This window comes from Vulpes lagopus, chromosome 7, assembly GCF_018345385.1.
Source record: "Vulpes lagopus strain Blue_001 chromosome 7, ASM1834538v1, whole genome shotgun sequence".
Classification (NCBI taxonomy): Eukaryota; Metazoa; Chordata; class Mammalia; order Carnivora; family Canidae; genus Vulpes; species Vulpes lagopus.
The window spans coordinates 105,974,463-105,996,867 of NC_054830.1; the positions used below are offsets into that span (position 1 = coordinate 105,974,463).

Sequence of the window (22,405 nt, forward strand, 5' to 3'; positions counted from 1 at the left end):
CTGCTGTGGGACCTGAGAATTCCTGGTGCACGACTTCCCAGGTGATGCTGGTACTGACAGTCCAGGGACCACATTTTGAAAAGGACCGTTTTAGTGTAATTGTGCAGGGCCCTCAGGAGGGGAGGATTGCTGGAGACCAGATTCCCTTTCCCCGTACTGGGCCCAGCTCTCCAAAATTAGATGATGACAGCTGTTGGCAGTGGCATCGTGATATTTAAACACTTTTACAGTGATTTCACTTGCCCTAAGTCATTTGATGCAGCAGATCTTTGGTTAAGCAGTACAGCTTCTTCAGTTAAGAAGCTCATTTAAGTTAAGAACTCTTCCTTGGCCTTTCAGCTACTAGTGTGTGGTGTTCCCCCAGTTAAATCTGCATCTCTTAGCTCGTATTCTTGAGCTTTAGGATCCTGCCACTTAGTAGTAACTCACTATGTGACCTTGGGGAAAAAAATACTTACCTCTGTGTGACTTAGTTTATTGATTAATAAAACAGGGGTAAAAATATCTGCCTCATAGAGTTGTCATGACAACTCTGAACATTTTTTTTAAGAGAGAAACTGCATGTGGGCGTGCACAAGTTGGGGGAGAGAGGGAGAAGCAGATCCCCACTGAGCGAGGAGCCCGATGTGGGACTCGTCCCAGGACCCTGAGATCATGACCTGAGCCGAAGGCGAATGCTTCACCAACCGAGACACCCAGGCGCCCCTTGACTCACATTTGAAAAATACTTGAGAGCTATGAAAGGACGAAGCTCCAAAATTCATTCTCCTCCTGACTGTGAGAGGCTGCCCTTAGTTTTGTGCTTCTGTTATCACAGGAGGCCCAGGAGAACCTACTACTGCTCCCCAGTGTCCCTGGCTGTTAGGACAGGGCTCCATCACTTCGGAAGGGCACTTCTCCCTGTGGTCTGCCCTGAGGGAACTGGAGTGTAGCAAGCCCCTGGGTGGTATTTTCCTCAGGAGTTGAGGATGAGGCTGTAGCTGATGGGCTGGGTCAGTGTGAGAAGTCTAAGATCCAAGGTGAGCCCCTGGCAGCCCACTTCACCTCATGCACTTGGAGAGCTGCTGTAGTACAGGCCCTGCCGCGCTCAGCCCTGGAATGGGCCTTCCGGGCTTAGTTTAGAGGGAAGAGAAACCAAGCTGGTCTTTTTTGGGTTTTCTCTTATTCTACTTCTTCTCCACCTTCTGATTGGGGCATTCTCAGAAGTAGCTGAGGTTTCAGTTAGAAGGCTGGCCCTGGTAATGTCATTATTACTGAATCTATTGAACATAACATGTCAGGAACTACAATATTCTGTATTTCATTTAATCCTTACAACAATCTTAGGAAATAATCTTCATTTTACAGATGAGGAGGCAAAGACAGTTATTTAGGTCTGTCTGGCTCTAGAAGCCATAGTCTTTACCACTGTGATGCTGCCTCCCTGACCCCTGCCCTGATGTTTCCCTCTGTAGTACCACTGTCCCCCTCCCATGGATGCCTGGCCTTATCCTGTTTCCAGGGTCCTTTGCCCCTTAGCTCAGTGTCTCCAGTCCAGGCCTATGCCAGGTCTTTATTTACCTTTGTACCTTCTGTAGAACTTATACAAAGCCTTATATGGAAGGTGACCATATGTCCCATGTATACCTCTTGTCTGAGTGTAGTAATTAATAGTACCTCCTCTCACTCTGTAAAGTGTCCCGATTTGGACAATAAATTTTTTTTTTAATTTTTTTTTTAAATTTATTTATGATAGTCACACACAGAGAGAGAGAGAGGCAGAGACACAGGCAGAGGGAGAAGCAGGCTCCATGCACCAGGAGCCCGATGTGGGATTCGATCCCAGGTCTCCAGGACCACGCCCTGGGCCAAAGGCAGGCGCTAAACCGCTGCGCCACCCAGGGATCCCTGGACAATAAATTATGTGGTCACTCTGCTTACACATGACTGGTTCCCCCAACCCTGGGGCAGTGGCATTCTAACAGAAGACCTTGCAGGACAGAATTATCATTAGGACTCAAAGAAATCACAGATGGTAAAACGTTAAGCACTTTTATAGGCCAGCAGGCAAGAGAATTTAGACAGTCTTTGCTCCACGCCCCACAAACCTACCGCAAAGAACTATTTCTAAGTCCAAACTTGAGGCCTGTGAAGGTCTCCAGGCTGATCTCAGATTTCGCAGGGCTGGGGTCTTACTGTGACTTCATGGAAGGTCTGACAAGCAAGGCCAGGACATGGGAAGGAGTGCCAGAAGCTTCTGCTTTCCTGCCTCTCTTGGGCAGAAGCCAGTCTTGCCTAGAAAGTTGACTGTCCTCACCACCTTGAGCTTCCTGCAGGAAAGAGCCAAATGGGGGCGGTGGGGTCTGGGGGTGAGGTTGGGGGGGTTAGTAGGGGTGCGGGGGGTGGGCGGTGGCCCTTCCCACAATGTGGAACTCAAGCCTGGTGGAAGCCCAGGCTCCCGGCCCCAGTGCTGGGTTTCTGTTCAACTCAGGCTCTGCCCCCTACCCTAGATGTGAAAGCATACACACCCTCAGCCTTGGTAGGCATAAGCCCCATTCTAGGCTGTGTCCTTGCCCCATCTGTAGGCAGCTGAAAACTGCTGTGCATATGTTGGTTCACACTTGAACTGGTTTAATGTTTTTTTCTTTTAAGCTGCAATCTAAAATTCAGCCAGACAGGCTTTAATGAGCACTAAATCGTCAAGCTTTTGTTTCCCTTGCTATTCAAGCCATAGAGATTCTGTATTTGATTCTGCAACAATTGCTGTATCTTAAACAAACCATTTACATTTTGACATTAACTATTTTATGAGTGTAACTTTCTTGTTGGCATTAGAATGGTTCCAGCAGAAGGCCTTTTAACGATTTATTAGAAAAAGTTTAAAGGGTCTGGAAGGTGATTCTTAACATTATCTTTGGGGAGAAAAAAAAGACTTTCATCTGATTTCATTTGGGTAATACATATGGACTGTTAGCCTTTTCCTCCTATCTTAATGACTTTTGATCATGCTCTGGCCATTCTTCCAGGGCACCTTCCTGGTTAGGCCCTCCATTTTTCAGGTTACACCTAACATTGGTCTCTTGCACAGTGACTTGTCTCGTAACGTGCCTCTCCACATGTCCTTGTTGGCTGTTCATTTTGTCTAATAAGGGCAAGAATAATTTTCATTCTTTGCTTTGGCCCCAGGCTGCTGAGCCAAGTGCTCTGTGCACTCTGGGCCCAATCAGGATTTGTCGACCAACTGTCAGGACAAAGAGCCTCGGTCAGACAAACGGAACCATCCATCATTCTGTCTCCAGAAGCTAAGAGTAACTGGAGCTTGTCTCCAGTTCTTAAAAATCTTCACAGAGTGGGAAGGCCCCACTCCAGTGCCTGGTGACTTGGGCCTCAGGGCCTCAGCTGAGGGCAGGCCTTGTAGGTTCATTCCCATTTTAGGGCAAGTTCTGTGTCCTCCTTGACCTGGAGTCCTCAGCCTGACTGGGGTGTCATCAGTCCCACTCCACCCAGTGTTCTCCTCTGTAACAGCAGAGGCAAGGGGCAGGAAACTGCTCAAACCAGGGGATGGATGAACCACACTAGATGGAGCTGGCCAAGAAGGCCTGTTGATCCATCCCCATGGAAAACCAGGAGCCTGGGTGCTGCACTTGCCTCTCAGAACCGTAACTAATCGTTCATAAAGATCTTTCCAAATACCAATGATGCAAAATATTTGAATGGTTTACCATATCGTTCACCATATTTAAACTATCAGAAACCTTAAATATCTGAGCAGAACCTCAGCAAACAAAGGATATTTTGGGGACTTGTTATGTATGTTGTACAGCAGAGATTTGTCGTCTGTATGACTTCCAAATTCTGTAAAAGAAGCATTTCAGTGTTGTCATTTTCAGCTATGGACCATCCCACAATTGTTGCTTTTACTTTTGCTGTTAAGAGATGGCTCTGTATGTCAATTATTTTTCAATAAAACTGGGGAAAAAGGAATGGCTCATTCATAAGCATTTCTTCAGTTTGTTGCAAAAGCCAAACAGGCCCTGCCTGATTCCCTTGGCTCTCATAAAGGAGAGGCGGAAGTTGGAGGGAAGAGTGTATGATTGCCCAGTGCATGCCTCTGAGCCCTTGGGAGCAAGATCTGAGTGAGTAAAGAAGTTCCTTCCTGAGCCACCAAAGGCCTGTCTAGAAGGTGTAGGGCCCGCAGTTCAAAACAAAGACTGAAGGATCCCTGGGTGGCGCAGCGGTTTGGCGCCTGCCTTTGGCCGAGGGCGCGATCCTGAAGACCCGGGATCAAATCCCACGTTGGGCTCCCGGTGCATGGAGCCTGCTTCTCCCTCTGCCTGTGTCTCTGCCTCTCTCTCTCTCTCTCTCTCTCTCTCTCTCTCTCTCTCTCTCTGTGACTATCATAAATAAATAAAAAATTAAAAAAAAAAAAAAAAAGACTGGCTAGGTGATTTCCCTGCAGCCCCCTTACCCTGTGGATCTGGCCCATGCCGGCCCCCCAGCACCCTGGGTGATGGAGATGAGCCACCAGCTGGTGTGGATGACCTCAAGTAACCTCCTCTCTGTGTTCTCTAATAAACTGGATAAATTTTACTATGTGAAAAATTTGCCATATGCTTTAGCCTAAATTTTCTTCTGCTTAACCTTGTTACTCCTACCTTGCCTCCCTCAGACTGCCTGAGACAATTACTGGGAGGCATTTGTTGAATAATTATAGGCCACAGATAATTTCTCTTTAGCTCTCAGTCTTGCAGTTACCCACCCTGTGGCCTCCCGTTAGCCAGCTCTAATTAGCTTCTTTGATCTTCCTCTCAGTCTCTCCCTCTCACTTGTTAATCACCTTTCTCCCCCATGAATTCTTTTTGCCCTGGCTTCCTCCATGCAGCTGGAGGAGTGCAGAAAGACAATGGAGGGCCGCTCAGTGGGAGGTGGTCCTTCTCTGTCTGGACCATAGGTAGCCCCTCCTACGTTTGAGAAGCCTGAAAACCCAGGGGCTCCTTAGCAGAAAAGTAAAAATAGTAATTGTCATTAAGTAGTATAATACTTTATGGTAAAGCAGCTATTAATTGAATGCTTGGTATTTGCCAGGAATTGTGTTAATCTCCTAATATATTATCATATTTCATCCCCACAACAATCCCAAGGGATAAATATTACTAACTCCTATTTACAGGTACAGAAACTAAAGTATAAAGAGGTTTTAAGTAACTTTTCAAATCACACAATTTGAAAACACTGGAAAGGAGGACTTGAACCTATTTCTCTCTGCTGCCAGATCAGCTTTTATTCACTGGTTTGTTCACAGAGTTTGGGCTTTTGCTGAAACACAAGTGTAGATCCTTGGCTTTGGGCTTGCCCAAGAACACACAAACAAACCATGGAATAAGATGTCAAGTATTTACCCTCCATGTAGGAGAGGCCTTCTGAATCGAGATTACAAAACTGGTGCCAAAGCAAGTTGGTGTGGCGCTGCGGGTCTCCATGTGTCTGAGCAGCTGGAAATCTCCTCCAGTAGAAAACAAGACTGACAAATTCTTGATTTGTTTTAATTCTTAACTTACTCTTCTGACAGTTTGATCTCTCAGATGATTAAGGGAATCATTGAAAGAGGACCTCACTGAAGTTATATTCTGAGCAACAGAGAGGATATGTTAAGTACAGTGAAAGTGCTGGGGACCTTAGCAGGAAGTGACCGAGTTTGCAGAAGTCAAGAGAAACACAGAACTCTCTGGGTTTGGGAAAAGCAGATTATAGAAGGTCCAGGAACAAGTAGATAGGATGTTGGGGCAAGAGCTTCAAAAGGAAGGATGACTCAGTCTGAGAAATGAAATGTGCTCAATGCAGTCACAGGTGATTACTGCAGGGAACAAGGGAGGAGATGCCTGGAGGCCAACTGGGGGCACAGGGAGCAGTTAGGATTTTTTATGTAAGGTGAAAAAGGGTGAACAAACAGAGAAGGGTGTAAGGCAAGGCACTGTTGGTAATACCTAGGTAGGGCAGGGGGTGAGACCTGGGATGCTAGGAACACAGGGACCTGCCCAGGGCAAGTAGTGTTCAGAGTAAGAGTGATAGCTAGGAGGGCAGCAAGCCCCCTGCTTTAGCACATGAGTCAGTGCAGCAGGTGATGTGCATCCCCATCCTCCCTTACAGTATGTGTTTTGCCTCTGACTTCTCTTTTAAGGAGAGTGGTCTTCCTGAGGCACCTGGGTGGCACAGTCAGTTAAGCGTCCTACTCTTGGTTTTAGTTGAGGTTGGATCTCCAGGGTTGTGAGTTTGAGCCACGCATTGGGTATAGAGATTACTTGAATATATAAAACTTAAAAAAAAAAAAAAAAGTAAACACGCATATAACTACTACCCAGGTCAAGCAGCGGAACTCTCTCATGCTCCTTCCTAGCTTAAACTTACTTTTCAGAAAGATTTGCCATTTTGTGAGCTTAGACCAGTGTTAAAGACATAGAGGGATTCTACAATTCAGGAAAGCATTTAGCAGAGTCTCATGATAATCTAATAGGTCGGGTGGAGAAATGATAAAGACAGGTGGATTTGTAGCTGCTTGAACAGTCAGATCTAATAGATATTTGTTTATGAATGGTTCAGTGTCCACAACAGAGCCTTGACTGTGGTGTTGTGTCAGAGATCTCATGTCAGACTCTCCTGACGAACCTGCATTTAGTTCCTTATGTGAGGACCTGGGGGCAAATGACATAGATCAGAAAGGGCTAGCCACCATGTTGGGTACATGTGACGTGCTAGAATGAAGGGCTTGGGTAGCCAAGTGACATTTTAAGTCTTGTTATTGAATTTTTAATTTCATAAAAACCCATATTTGTTGCTTAAAAAAATAAATCCTGCCATCCAAAGACAAGTGTGTGATATCATACTACCCATACCCCTTGTGCTTAGGTTCAGGGCCATGTTGGAGAACCTTTGGCTTATGTGAACAACTTTCAGAGATTGGATCTAGACAGGCCCAGGGTGAATCAGCTCTGCAGCACTATTGCCAAAAACTTTTCTGTAACCTGAGGCATTGGTTGCAGAGTGGTCCTGGGGCAGAGGCAGCTGGGTGCACTGGACTTTGGAGGGGTGGGCCAGGCAGGAGCCCTGCAGATAGGCTGGCCAGATTTTGAAGGGAGCTTTCTCCAGGCATTTGGCTCCTCCTAAGCTTCAGAAGGGGTAAACCTGTCAGGACAGAGTCAGTGGACCCTCTCTGCACTAAGAGGACAGACTTGGGACCAGGAGGTATAAGCTTCCTAAAAGCAGAAGAGTTTAAAACTCAAGGTGGTGGAAAGCTGCCTGTTTGAGGGGCCATCCCCTACCGCTCTAGTCTTCAAACGTTGGGCAGCCAGTTGTCAGAGGTGCTGTACCAGGTCAAAAGATTGGTAATGGGGTCCAGTTATCCCAAATGTGAGTCCTCACATCAGTGCCAGACTTCCCAGTAAGGATCAGGTGGGACATTTATGAAAAATCAGGGTTTTAGCCCTATCTTCTGAGGCTTTGATGAAGTAAGGATAGGAGAAGGGTTAGAATCCATTAGAATTTTGAAAAACTGCCCCAGGTGCTTCTTGGTGGAATGACTGATTCTACAGCTGGTACAGCACAAGTACAGCACCTTGTGCAGGAACGTCTTGGGCCAGAAAGTGAGGAAGTGCTGAGAGAAGGATGGAAGTAAGTAAAAGAGACACTGAGGGCAGAATGAAAAGGCTCTGGTGGTTAAATCAGAGATGGTTTGAGCATCAAAATAAACAATGATAGAAATAGATTATAACCCATAGATTAATCGAGAAGCAATGAATCCATGCTGATACAAATGAATGAGTGAGAAAGTAGAAGAGCCTCCTTTTGCGTGGAGTGCCAGCACGTACAGGGAGGAGTCATCGCTGAACATATAGAACTAGTGGGAGAGAGTTTGATGAGGAGCAGGCCATCTTCATGTCTCGAAGTGTGTCTCCCCACAGAATATGTATTAGATTCAAAGGGGCAAATGGCATCTTTACAATGGAGAAATCTGGCGGACGCCACTGTGACCAGTGATCAAAGTGAGCATAGCCCCTTGTGGGCCCCTCTGATGAGACGCACTGAGAGAGACTGCTTGTGCGGTTCCTGCCAACACCAACGCGTGGAACCTCAGTCTAACCGTGGGAAGACATCAGACTGAGGAATATTTTACGACTGGCCTGCGCTCTTCAAAACTGTTGGTATCGTGAAAGACAAACACAGGCTAAGGGGGGAGTGTCGGGTCGAGGGGTCTTGAGGCATGCTGCTGAGGTCATTGTGCCAAGTCCTGGATTGCATCCGAGACCAAAATTGTTCTTAGAAAAAGGATATTTTGGGGAGTGGGTAAAATCCGAATATCTGTAGATCATATATTAATTTCCTCATTTGATAATTGTACTCGGTTCTTATGAGGGAGACACACTTGCTATATTCAGGGGTAAAGGGGCAACTTTCAAATGTTTCAGGAGAGAAAATAATATATCTAAATATGTAAAGAAAGAAAATTAAAAAGCAGGTGCAGTAAAATGTTAACAATTGGCAAATCTTAATGGGAGTTCCTTTACTGTTTTGTAACTTTTCTGTAAGTTAGTTTTTTGGGTCATTTTCTGTAATTTTTAAAGTGCCCAATCTGAAATCATTTAAGGGAAAAATAACACAGTGTTCCTGGTGATGGTCATGCAGCATTATATGTGAGAGTGATCAGAGGCCTATTAAGATTCTTTAGGGCTACACCCTGAGGCCGTTTCTCTTTGGGGGGTGGGGCGTGGAGGTTGGATTTGATGTGTGTCTTTGCACATTCCCTGCATGTGCAATGGAGGCCTCTTACAGCCACTCCTGTGGACACTGTCGTTGAGGTGGCCTGCGTGTGTCCCACGTTTGCTTACATGACTGGCTTCTGGTTGGAGCTGTTTATGCGTAGGCCCAGGGATACTCCTACCCCCCAGGTCCAGATGGAATCTCTGGAGTGGCCCGTGTGCTTCCCATCATCCTCGCTGTGGCCTGAGCCTCATGTTAACAAGCTGTATGTTCTGGTTCTCCTGGAGGCTGCATGTCCATGTGGAAGAGTTGTATGTGGCATTTATTCTTTCGGTGAACCTATTCTGTGTTTATTCAGGTTGGTAACTGTACGTCTCTTGACTGACTAGTTAATTGCTTACCCCCATGAATTCCTGGATGGCAAGCCAATATCGACCCCTAACAAACTACCTATTTCAGGGTTGCACATCCTGTAAATCCTTGTGTTCCACAGATGATTAGGACCTTGCACTGGGGCACAACAAGTGAGGCCAGCAGAGAAGGAATCGTTCTATCTGGGCAGGAAGGGGAGCGGGTACCAGCCACTTCCTCGGACGGGATTGCAGGCGATCAACCTGACCATGTCCTGCCCTGAGATAGGCCCCCTCTCCACACCACATGGAATCTTCCCCGGAAGTATTTCACAACAATGGCACTTTTATCCCTTTGTTGTTAAGACAATGAAAAAAAAATCATCATGTTACTTAGAAATGTTGTGAGGACTCATGAGAGCACATGCCCTGACGTGTGGACAAGCATAGAGTCTGGGTTCCGACCAGGACCCGATGACACGGACTCTGTTTGGGGATTTCATCTTGGTATTTACTCAGCCCCACGTGATAAGTCAACCTAAGCCTTATTTTCCAGAACTCTGCCTTTTCCAGTTTTTATCCTTTTCCAGTCATTCAAACTCCGTCTTGGGCAGCCTGGGTGGCTCAGCGGTTTAAGCGCCTGCCTTCCACCCAGGGTGTGATCCTGGAGTCCCAGGATCGAGTCCCACGTCAGACTCCGTGCATGGAGCCTGCTCCTCCCTCTGCCTGTGTCTCTGCCTCTCTCTCTGTATGTGTCTATCATGAATAAATAAATAAAATCTTTAAAAAACAAACAAACAAGCAAACAAACTCCATCTTCAGTCCTCATTGTCCAGTTCCCCCCAGACAGGATCTCTGTGTACTATTACCGAGCATGCAGCCCGGACACCAGCCCCATCTGCCATGTGGCTGTGCGACTGCACTGAAACCAAGCTGACCCAGGCTTGGTTTCAGGCTCTGCCCTCGCCATCTTGAAGTTTCTAAGAGTTTTCTCACGTGACCCCCACATCTCCATTTTTTCCCCCCACATCTCCATTTTGCACTGGCCCTAAAAACAATGTAGCCAGTCCTGAGTGCCAGAGAGGGAGAGGCCACTCAGGAACCTTCATTGGGCAGCACTCTCCCAGGGTCCCTGAACAGGCGTGGCCGTGCGCCCTGGGATTGGCTCTCCCACCTTCCCCCGGGCTGCCCCCCAGATGTTCAGTTAGCTAACATGATCTTTGGCCCTCGGCAGATTGCCTCCATCGGCTACCCTGACCCCACCATGATTACATGGTTTCTGCACATGTAATCATTTCTGTTTCTGTGATCTGTCCCCCCTAGCCCCACCCAAGATTTACAGAGTCGAAGCTGTTGCTTTCCCTCTGCACAGAGGCAGCTGACTCACCTGCTGATTGTGAGCATCCTAGGAACCCAAGTGCTAATGGTGTTTATTCAGCCCAGCCAGCTTAGCCTGGAACGAGGTTTGGTCTCATTTATCTCATCAGAGACGAGCTAGTCCTTAATATCCTTCTGTTGACTCTGAGCACCGCAGCACCACGATGTCACTGAGAGGCATGCCAGGCCCCTGCCCCCCTGATGCGCTCAACTCCCCAACTGTTAGGCCACCCACCTTCCCTCGACAAGAACCGCCTTTCCACCCCACCCCTGCCCAGGCCACAGCTCCATTCTGAGCCTGCAAATGGGGTTTGAGGCTGGCACCCATGTGCCCAGGCATCTGTGTTCCAAAGGGTATGGTCTGGGTGCCTCGTAGCAAACTCCATGTGATCATAATGTCTCCATCACATTACACTGGTGGCATTTTGGTTCGTTAGCTGTCGTATCTTCAATGCCAAGTAGCTGAAGCTCTGCCTCCCAGGAGAGGAAACAGAAGTGGAGGGATGTGTCCCAGGTCATCAGCTCACGTACACAGCACTCCCACCCAGCATTCCCCAGGCCCTGGCCCTTGCAGGTCCCCTAATCTCACTCTGTTGCTTGGGGCATTTCATCCCCCAGAGGACACAGTGATGAACATGCAGAGCCCCTACGGCTGAGCTTCCAGGGGAGGGGGAGGTTCTGGGAGCACATTGGTATCTGTCCCTCGCAGGGGGCTGCTCAGACTCCCTGCCCTGCCTGGTGGCCTGAGTGTCATTGGGAGACACACGCTCCTTCCCCAGCCTCCCTCTGTTGTGTTCCTCAGCCTTTTGGCTGGACAGAATTAAAAGACTGTTTTTGGAGGGAATTATGTGGAACCCCTAAGGTGTATGTGGCACCACTGAAGCCTGGGGAGGCCCACAGTCACTTGGGCACCTGACCATTTAAATTGGTCAGGAGAAAAGGCCCCGGGCTGGAGGCTGCACCTGGCCAGGGACCCATGGTCTGCCAGACTTGTTCTACTCACCCGGGTTCTTGGGGCCTCTGTTCTGGGCGAGGAAGTAGAGTTATTGCCCTACAAAAGTGATCTTAGTAAGGAACAAAGTACCAGGCTTTCACTTTCCACTCTTGCACCTTTCTCTCAGAGTTCTGCTGTGTCCTGCCTTGATTAGCTGCTCTCCTAGGGGAGGCGGTGGGACACAGCCATTTTCATTGTGACTGTGGGTGCTCCTGGCTGATAGCAGCCTGTCTTCTAGAGACGAGGACTACTTTCTGTCCTGACTCCATTGTCGACTCAGGACTTGGGTTGCTCAGGCCTGGGCAGCCCATAGAGGCCATGGTAGTGGTGAACTAAGATGGACCCATGCTCCATCCACAAGCCCTTCCTTGTGGCCAAGGGGGTTGGGACCCACCCCATGAGGACCATAAGCCTTAGAAGAAGCAGCAGTGTCTCAAGGGAAAGGAGGCAAGGGTGTCATACTGGGAGGGGGATGGAGGGAGGGTGGGCAGACAAACCTGACCTAACCTAAACGTGCTGGGTCATGCCTCGCTCACCATGTCCCCCTGTCTCCTCTCCTATCCCTAGGGCCCCTGTCCTGAGGCAGACTCTGCTCCTAGGCCCTCTCTGGTGTCTGTGTGCCTTGAAGGGACTTGTTACCGACTCTTTGATTTTACTTTGGGTTTGATGTGTGCTGAAGGAGGAGGAGCAGGATGGGATCTGCTTGCTGGGCTGAGCCTGGGCCTGCATCACCCTTCCTGGGCCCCGGCCAGCAGCCCTCCTTGGTACTGCCAGCAGCATGGCCACCTGACCTGCACTGGTGCCCCTCATCAGCTGCACCTTTTGGCTCCCTTCACTGTGGCTTTCCAGGGCAGCTGTCCATTGAACGGTCTCACCTCCGCACACCCACTCAGGCACCTGTCCTTCCTCCTGTCCACGAGCTGTCTTCCTCAGCATCTCTCCTCCAGGCTAGCCTTCCTGGCTTTTCCAGCCCAGACTTTCCTGTTGTCTCTCAGAACCACCACAGGCCTTAGGTTCAGAACCTCCTGGTCTGGCCTAATGTTACATATCATTCATTCATTCTGTAACTTCTAAGTAAAGTCTGACGGTGGGGTCTTCTCCCCTGTGAGCCTGGCTTGTTCTGTGGCCGAGAGCTGGCTGAGCTTCCTCAAAGACCTGTCCTGCCTGTGGGGCTCCTCCAAGCAGTGGCTCACCCCGACATCTTTCCTGGGACGGACTGCTATCTGGCCCTCCGTGACTCACACTGGGGCTTCTATGGACAAGGAGAGCGAGGGGCCTCTTTTACAGGCTTTGGCATCTTGTCTTTCCTCCCCATCAGTTTATTCTCTGTTGGGAGGATCCCAGGGGTTTGCCTTCAGGGTCTGTGCCATCCCCTTTAGGCCCAGGTACTTTGTTTCTTGTCGGTACTGTGGTTCCTTTAGGGATTCGAGCCTTCTGCCCCTTCCTAACAAGTGCGACATGGGTGAGCCCGGGTCCCCTCTTTCCCAGCACTGCCTCATGTTCACAACAGGGCTGCTGCTCTGGGTGGTGCCGGTTGGGCCCCCCTACCCAGCATGCCTAAGTGGGTCTCTTAGGACACCCCTTGTCTTCTGAGGTTAGCTCTAAGTCTTGTTCTCAGCAGATCTGTGGACAAGCACAAAGCGTCAGGTGCTTCTCTGGGGCTCCTTGTCCCCACCACTCAGGGCTCATGAGGGATGGTGCTCCCTGTGAGGCTGCTGTGAGGTTGGGTCTCCACAGCCTCCCTTCCTTGGGGGCAGCTTTTGATGTGTGTGAATTTGTCAGCATGGTCGTCTTTTCCTAGAAGAGACCCTGCCTGTCGCGGGTGAGTGTTCCTCAGGCACGTGGCGGTACACACAGTCCTAATTAGCTCGCACTTTGATGGAGCAGCTGCCTTTCTCAGGCAGGGGAAGCAGGGGCAGGGGTAGGCTGTAGCTCCCGGGCCCTGCACTGGCACCCACCTGCCTGTCTGGAGGGGAGCTGTCAGCCGTCCTTCCCCAGAGACCCAGCTCGTCTCCAGGCTGCTCCTCAGACACACCAAGGGAGCTGCAGTGGGACGGGCTGGCACCTACCCTGCGCGTACTTTATGGCCAGAAGAACACAGACGGACTCAGGCGCCTCCCACATCAAGCAGGACGGCTGCCTCAGCATGCTAAGTTGTGTTTGGAACTTGAAGCTGGGGGCTGCTAGGGTCAGGCTCCATCACGAGGCCACTGGGCCAGCTTTAACGGAGCACCTGCTATGTTGCAGGCCGTCTGCTGCAGGCAGCATTGTGAACTCTCTCGTTATATGCCTCCCATTTCCTTTGGGTCTCAGACCTGCCTCCCTGTGCAGGGTGCCTGCCGTGAGGGACCCTTGCCACAGGTGGGGGTTAGGAGGAAAGGTGCTTTTTGGGACTCTGGGGAGCTGATGGCCTTGCTGAGGTGAAGCAGCCAGAGCCAAGAGGAGATTCAGTGCCTTTTGTGTTTTTTAAAGATTTTATTTATTTATGAGAGACACAGAGAGAGAAAGGCAGAGACACAGGCAGAGGGAGAAGCAGGCTCCATGCAGGGAGCCCAATGTGGGACTCGATTCCGGGTCTCCAGGATTATGCCCTGGGCCAAAGGCAGGCGCTGAACCGCTGAGCCACCCAGGGATCCCCGATTCAGTGCCTTTTGTGGGCCATCTGGGTGAGTGTGAGAGCTACTTGGTGACCCCTGGTCTGGCCCCTCCCCTTCCTTTTGGCCTCAGGCTTTTTTTAGGAGCCTGCCACCTTCTTCTCTGAGGCCTCCTAAGTGTCTAGGGAGGGAGCCTTCGCCTCTCTCCTTCCTCGGGGGCCTAACCACACAGGTCCCTGTGCTTGGCACTTGCTCCCTAGTTGATCACTAATGTGATCTTGGAAAGCAAGAGGTTCCTAGACATATCCCTTGCCTGGTACCCCGCCCCATGCAGGTCTCACCAGCCAGGTCCCTGTCGTTTCATCCAGGAGAGTCTTGCCTGAATGTTTGGACCTTCTCACTCTCTCCAGACAACAATGGGGAAAGGAGTTCCAGAGGCAGCTCCAGGTTTTGAGTGTCACAGGTTGCTGCGTGTTGGCTGGTGCGGCCCTGGTTGTGCAGGTGTTGATTCATTCTTGCCCTCTTTTCCTGGGCCCGATGACGTGGACTGTGTGCTGAATGCTAGGGGAGCTACTGTCACAGTGGGGAAGCATCTAGGCTGGTCCTGTTCTAGGATCTGCTCACCTTAAGAGGTTCTCTGGATATCGCTTGTTCCTCCTGTCCTTTTCCCACACCATTGACTGCATGTTGTCTGTGCGCCCCACCCAGGAAAGGAAAGGGTACTGGGTCCCAGCCTGTGGCCTAGAGGAGCTCCACTCAGAGGAGAACAGACCTTTTAGTAATTGCCCCCCCCAGGGTATGACTGCCTGGGGTCATGGAAGGAAGAGGACGCAGTGGAGGCCAGGGGTTAGTGGGGGAAAGCTTTCCACCACCGGGACACTGAGTAGCACCTTTAGCATCAGGAGGTTTTTAAATAATAAAGGTAGTTTCCCTTCCGGGATCACTCCCCCTTTGGCTGCCAGGTGATAGGACAGTGTGGGGGGAGCCTTTGGCCCTATCGTTTGGGCCACAGGCCTTTGTACCCAAGTGGACGTATAGCCCTTTGTCTGTTTACCCAGCTGTGTTCTAGCTTGTCCCAAGTAGGAGCCTCCCTTGGGCAACTTAGTTTTCCCCAGGGTGTGACTGGTGTGTTATCATCCCCCTACCCACCCATATCCAGGGGCTGAGTGTTGCGGCATGCCCCCAGCTATTTGGGAAGGTCAGTATCATGCTGTCCTGTGCTCTCTCCCTAGCAACCCAAAGGTCCAAGTAGAGGCCATTGAGGGAGGAGCCCTGCAGAAACTGCTGGTCATCCTGGCTACGGAGCAGCCTCTCACTGCGAAGAAGAAGGTATGTTTGTGCCTCTTACTCCTGCCCAGCCCCTAGCATAGCTGTGGAACCTGGAAGACCAGGTTCACCCCTTTTACCCTTGGGGATCCGAGTGGTTGTGTATCCACTGGGTGGGTGGCATGAGGGGAGAGGTCCCACTCAACTCAGGCAGTGTGGCAGCTTCCAGGCAGGGCACCTGGAGGTCTCAGTTCAGCTACCATGGTAGTTTCGGGTACCGCTGAGACTGGCATCCTGTCTGGGCCATCACTGGGTGATGGTGAAGGTCTCTGACCTCTCCTCTGGCTATCACAGACCTGTGATCTAGGGTGTAGCTGTACTTGAGGGTGGCCAGTGAGGCCAAGAAGAGTGGAGCTGGGCTGTAGGAGTTGGGCCTCTGCTGGACCCTGGGCAGGGCCAGCTCCATGTGTCTCCTCACTCTCTGCAGGTCCTGTTTGCACTGTGCTCCCTGCTACGCCACTTCCCCTACGCCCAACAACAGTTCCTGAAACTGGGGGGGCTGCAGGTCCTCAGGAGCCTGGTACAGGCCAAGGGCACAGAGGTGCTGGCCGTGCGTGTGGTCACTCTGCTTTATGACCTGGTCACTGAAAAGGTGAGTGCTTGGACCTTCCATGCCTCTGTGTCACCTCGCTTTATTTTGCTTCTGGCCATTTGACCCCAGCCCCTCCCGCATCTCATCTTCCCTCCTGCCTTCCATCCTCCTAATGGTGCTCCTGGAAAGGAGAATGTGTCAGTCTGTGCTGGGCAGACAGGGCTGCTGTGGGGCCTGAACCTAGAATCTCTGAGACTTCAGGGAAGATTCACAAGAGCTTTCCCATGGAGTGTCTTAGGGAAGATGACTGCTAAATTAAAAACTGGTGGCTGGTGAGGATGGGGAGGATGGAGGTGCCAACGGGCCAGGACAGGGTGTACAGAGGAGGCCACGGGACGGAAGACCAGAAACGGCCAGGAGCTGCCCTTCCTGGAGTGGCAGGTCATTTGGTTAAAGCCTAGGGTGGGGCGACGGGGAGCAGGTGGGGTGACGGTGGGGCTACGGGGACCCTATGAAGTGACTGGGAGCAGGTGGGGCGACAGGGAGCAGGTGGGGTGACAGGGAGCCTGTGGAGCAGAGTGGCTGTGTCTGGGGGCCTGTGAAGCAGCCAGAGCACCACTCAGCCAGAGGCTGCAATGATGCTGAATCTCAAGATTCTAGAAACCTGGACGTGCCTCCTCTGGGAGCTTTGGCTCTGGGCAAGGGCTCAGAATGTGTGCCCTCGGGGGCCTGGGACCCCTGTTGTTGCCACCCGGGAGGAGACTTGCCTACCAAAGTAGCCCAACCCACTTCGGTCTTTGTGAGCCTAAAAAATGTCCTGATTCTGGGGAGTGTAGACCCAGCCGGGTCCAGGTCCTGACTCCGTGGCTCCAGAGAGCAGCAGCAGGGCTTTCTCATTGGCTCTCTCTGGCCACACTCTCCCTGGAACAGTGACTGTGGGTTTGTGGTGCAAGGCTGGGCAGCCGCGGGCACCACTGCTGAGTGTGGGGTCTGGGGCCCAGGCTGCCCTGCCCTTGCCCTGGACCGGGGATCAGAGCTGTGCGGTGCTGCCTCCAGGCCCACTCACTGCTGCGCACATGCCCCCCTCTCTCTGGGCCGACCTCACCTTCCATTCTTTTGGCTTGTATCTCCCCCTCCCTCTTTCCCTCTTTCCCTCCTTTTTCCTCTCTTTCTCTCTCTCCAAGCTGCAGAAACCCCAAACAGCAGGCAGCCGTGTGCTGCTCACATCCAGTTAATTGGGCCTGGGCCCAGTCAACTTCCTGGCAACAGGCTAGCAGGCCTGGAGAGGGACGTGAGTGTCAGCTTGGCCTCTCCCAGGAGAGACTGACCTCTTCCTGGTGCACGAGGTGTCTCTTTGCTGTCCCAGCCCTGGAGTGGCAGGTGCACTGACACTGGCATGTCCCCTGTCCCCTCACAGCTACCCCGGTGTGCTGTGTGTGCTCGCTGCCCCGGTGTGTGCTCCTGGAGGTCCTGAGGTCCACAAAGGAGATGACGCAGTGCCCGCCCAAGGCCATTTGGCCATCAGTGGTGGAGCAGGAATTTGAACCCAGACTGCTTGCCTCCACAGTACACTGCTGAACTAAATGTATCCTGCTATTCAGGAATCATTCAGTAATTTTCATTCTGCTAGACCTTGAGCTCCTTGAGGGCAAGGATCATGGCTCCGCCTGGGTTTCTCAGCACATTTTGGTTTCTGTGGCATATTGCACAGTTGTTTCTGATAAATGGATGGACAGACCTATGGGTGGGTGAACACGTGTGAAGCCATGAATCTAGCTAGTCTTCTCCACGCTGGGCCTTTGCACCCCAAAAGTATGGAGGAAGACAGGGCAGGCAGCTGGTGAGCCCCATGCCCTCCTGTGTGAGTGGCAGCGCTGACTGCTCTCTGTGTTCTCTCCCCCAACCCCCATCCCTGGTGCCCGCATGTGCGGATGGCAGATGTTTGCCGAGGAGGAGGCTGAACTGACCCAAGAGTCGTCCCCAGAGAAGCTGCAGCAGTATCGCCAGGTGCACCTGCTACCCGGCCTGCGGGAGCAAGGCTGGTGTGAGATCACCGCCCACCTCCTGGCACTCCCTGAGCACGATGCCCGAGAAAAGGTGCTACAGACGCTGGGCGCCCTCCTGGCCACCTGCCGGGACCGCTACCACCAGGACCCCCAGCTCAGCAGGATGCTGGTCAGCCTGCAGGCTGAGTACCAGGCTCTGGCCGCCCTGGAGCTCCGAGATGGCGAGGATGAGGGATACTTCCGGGAGCTGCTGGGCTCTATCAACAGCTTACTGAAGGAGCTGAGATGAGGCTGCTCCCTAACGCAGGGACCGGACTGGGACATCAGTGAGGCTGGCGGGCACCAGCTGGGGTGGGCTTCTCGGGGTACACTGGCCAGGAGGGAGGACTTCCCTACTGGGGTTGCACACCATCTGGGCCGTGCTGGCTTGGCCATTAAATGGAGGTATGAGGGCCACTGTGTGTCGTGTGTCTCTGCAGACTGGACACAGCCCTGTGGTTGGGGGACTGCCTAGGACATCTCTAGGGTAGTTGGGCTGGTGCTCAGGTAGATGGGCACTGATGGTGGGTGGTCAGACCTGGGCACCCTGTGGTAGGCATCCTGGGAGAGGTCTGGGCTCTGGAGTTGGAAAACCACCCAGGGCTTCCCAGGGCTCTTTACCACCCAGGGGTGTGTGACCCTGGGAAGTCATGTGTTCTCAGGTATCATGGGGGCGGGGGTGCCTTGACATGAGAGAAAGCATGCCTGGCACCCGTGATTGTCCCCCTCCCCCTGGCTCCTGGGGAAGGTTGGGGAATCATCCCATGGCTCCCTGTACACTGTGCCCTGGAAATGGCTTGGAGGCCACTGGCAGTGGTGGCAACCCAGGTGCCGTGTCTGCGGCCATCAGTGCTGGGACTCAGGGGAGGCTGGGGGCTGGCAGTGCCCCAGGGGCCCTGGCATAGGCCACACCCCTGAAGAGCTATGGTCTCCCTAAGGCTGAAGCAGGAGCCCAGGCCCACCCAACCCATCTGACAGGAGGCCCCTCGCTGTGCCCCCCCCCCCCCCAGTGTCACCACAGTGCTCTGTGGAGGCCACCTCGGAGGTGGGGCAGCAGAGCCTGGCAAGTCCTGGCCCCCACCCCGCAGGGCTGAGCCAGGCTAGGCACCTGCTGCACGTTGCCATGGCAACCCGGCCCTGATTTGGGGTCCACGGCTTTCCTGATTTGGATTCTGGTACGTTTGTTTTCCAGCCTTTCCCAGTGCCTCACGGGCTCACGCCTGCCTCCCCATCCAGGCCTGGCATGTAGAAATCTCGGGGTCACTAAGCTGAGGGGAAACTGAGGCCCAAACAAGCAGGGTAGTGGCTGGCTTCCTTCCCTGCGGTCCCTTAGCTCGGCCTCACACCCTCTCCCGCCCACCTCACGCCACAGCACACAGGAAGCTCAGGAGAGAGCTGTTGCCTGCACACGTGCCTCCTGGGGGGCAAGAGGGACACAGCCTGTTGTGCCAGGGTAGGAGCCTCGAGGCTCAGGCCCCATGGGGACCAGACGCAGAGGCTGCTACGTTAGGTACTATCTGCCTCACTGCCTTTAAAACCTTTAAATTGCCTTTTGAATGTATCTTACAGACGAGGAAATCATGGATCTGAGAGTCTAAGTGCTCTGCCTGAGGTCACATGGCTTTTGGGTGGCAGAGCCAGGACTTGGGTCTCGCGTGCTGTGGAAGACTGGATGTCTCGGAAAGTGATGATGTGACTCTGACAGGCAGGGTAGGGGTCTGGGATGGAGGGTGGAACAGGGCAGGGTACAGAGAGGAGGTGCCGGGCCCTGGCTCAGGCCAGGGTCAAGACAGTGTCAGCAGACTCTGGGGGTGAATTTGAGGGGGGGATGGGGCTGTGGGCCCCTCTGGGAGCAAAGAACGAGGAGGGCTTGCCTTGGGGACAGGTGTGGTGTGGGCCTCATCCTGGCTGAGGCTGGTGTGGAGGGGGTGGGCTGTTTGAAGGACCCACCAGTTCAAGAGCTGAAGGAAGGGACAAGGGTGAGGGGCCAAGGGGCTCACATGGAGCAACAGGGTCAAGGGGAGCACTTGGTCCAGCATCTTGTCAGCCTTGTGCCCTCACCCATTGGAGGGTGGAGTGAGGGCTGAGTTGTGGGCGTCCTCTCGGCTGCGGCCTTTGTGTGACTGCCCACAGCTCCCCAGCCCTGCTCTGGGGCAGGAGGATGTCACATGACAGTGGGGGGGGTGGGTGCAGAGTGTTCACTCCAGCAGGGGACGCTAAGGGCGATGGGGGGTGGGGCTGCCCACCTGGACCCTGAGGAAGGCTGCTCTGAGGAGCTTCTCGGCAGACAAGGAAGCAAATCCATGAACCCGGGAGGGTGCAGGTCTCAGAGCAGAGTGTGAGCGGGGCTGGAGGGGCTGGGCGTCGGTGGAGGAGCGGGTATGAGGGCACATCCTGCCAGCCATGTGGGACTGGAGGGCTCCTGCAGCGGTGGCACTGGGCAGCTGGGGCCGGGACACAGCTCGCCAGATAGACACTAGGGTGGCACGGTGAGAGCGGATGGCACAGGCAGGGCTCGCTGGGGTCCAGGTGAGGCCTCACGCCAGGGCCTGCACGGGCCGGGTGTGTACGGCAGGGCCACGCCTGGACCTCGCGGTGGACGAGGCTGTGGTGGCGCCCATGCCAAGCACCCAGCTGGACATTCACGCCAGGGACGCTGCCTCGGCAGCAGCAGCCGGCGCGCGGCTGAGGGCAGGGTGTACACGAGGACAGACGCATGCAGCGGCGCCATGGCATCCGAGCAGCTGTGAGCTGCTGTGAGCTGCTCGTGCAACACAGCACTGTCAAGATTCCAGTTATATAAACTTAAAATTAAATGACATATGAAAAAAAAGCGAAGGTAATTTTTAAAAGCCAGCAAAAAAGGAGCACCAAACAGAGCTGCTTGTGAACCTAAAGGAAACAGAAGCAAAGGAAATATTAAAGATAGGGGCAGAAACTAACAAGATTGAAGGCAGAAAAGCCAGAGAAAATCAAGGGAATGAAAGGTGGTTCTTTGAAAAAAGAAGACCCACGTTACCCAGCTCAGGAATTCAGAGGACCGCATCGCTGCAGACCCTGCAAGTATCAGGACAGTGAGTGAGCAGGACCAGCAACTCCAGGTCTGTAATTTGACAATTTAGAAGAAACGACGGACCAGTTCCTTGAAAATACGGTCCTTCACTGCATCAGTTTGCTGCTGCTGCTCTAACATGACCATGAACTTCTTACCTTAAAGCAACTCACATCTGCTCTACCACAGTTTGTTTGTACAGCAGAAGTTGGACGCTGTTCTCAGGGCTGCGCTCCCTCCCGTAGGTGCTGCAGAGGATCCGCCTTCTTTCCTTTTCCAGCTCCTGAGGCTGCCTGCAGTCCTCGTTTTGTCAGCTTCCCATGGACACCACTCTCACCTTCTCTCCAGCCCTCCTCTTCCACGCTAAGGCCCTTGTGACTATATTTGGCCCACCTGGATTATGCTGGTTCCTTTATTTTAAAATCAGCCAATGAGCAACCTCAGTTCCCCTTTGCCATGAAATATATTCATAGGTTCCAGGAAGCTGGATGGGGAAATTACTCTGCCTCCCACAAATACATGTTACTAAAGTTCACCAAGATAAAAAAGATTTAGTCTTGTATCTGTTAAATTGAATTCATGATTTAAAACTTTGCCACATGGGGCTCCTGGGTGGATCAGTCGATTGAGCATCTGCCTCTGGCTCAGGTCATGGTCCCAGGACAAGCCCCAGGTCAGGCTCTTTGTGCAGTGGAGAGCCTGTTTTTCTCACTCCCTCTGCCTGCTGCTCACTCTGCTTGCGTGCTCACCCTCCTTCCCTCTCTCTCTCTTATTTTTTTTTTAATTTTTATTTATTTATGATAGTCACACAGAGAGAGAGAGAGAGAGAGGCAGAGATACAGGCAGAGGGAGAAGCAGGCTCCATGCACCGGGAGCCTGACGTGGGATTCGATCCCGGGTCTCCAGGATCGCGCCCTGGGCCAAAGGCAGGCGCCAAACCGCTGCGCCACCCAGGGATCCCTCTCTCTCTCTTAAATAAACAAATTCTTTAAAAAAAAAAAAACTTCCCATAAAGAAATCTTTTTTTTTTTTTAAGATTTTTATTTATTCATGAGAGACACAGAGAGAGAGGCAGAGACACAGGCAGAGGGAGAAGTAGGTCCCTGCGGGGAGCCTGATGCAGGACTCGATCCCAGGACCCCAGGATCACGACCTGAGCAAAAGGCAGACACTCAACCACTGAGACACCCAGGTGTCCCCCACAAAGAAATCTTTAGACTGGGATAGTTTCCCTGGCAAATTATAACAAGTAATACCAAGTCTACGGTCTGTTCCTGAAAGTAGAAGAATCCACTCCCAAACTCATTCATTCCATGAGGTCAACATCACTGATTACAATTCTGGACAAGGATAAGAAAAGAAAAATCTCAGTAGATCAATATTCTTTGTGCATGATGAGGTCAGG

At 52.2% G+C, this 22,405-nt stretch overlaps 1 protein-coding gene across 4 annotated transcripts in view; it reads left to right on the plus strand.

The window, feature by feature from the left end:
* SIL1 (SIL1 nucleotide exchange factor) overlaps window positions 1-18,365 on the plus strand; it is a 220,915-nt gene extending 202,550 nt beyond the window's left edge. For all 4 annotated transcript variants that reach the window (XM_041763602.1, XM_041763604.1, XM_041763603.1 and 1 more), the window contains exons 8-10: window positions 15,278-15,374; window positions 15,799-15,963; window positions 17,842-18,365. In XM_041763602.1, coding sequence (XP_041619536.1) covers window positions 15,278-15,374; window positions 15,799-15,963; window positions 17,842-18,198 — 619 coding nt within the window. In that variant the 3' untranslated portion in view covers window positions 18,199-18,365. The remainder of the gene's footprint in view (window positions 1-15,277; window positions 15,375-15,798; window positions 15,964-17,841) is intronic.
* Window positions 18,366-22,405: the final 4,040 nt, after the last annotated feature.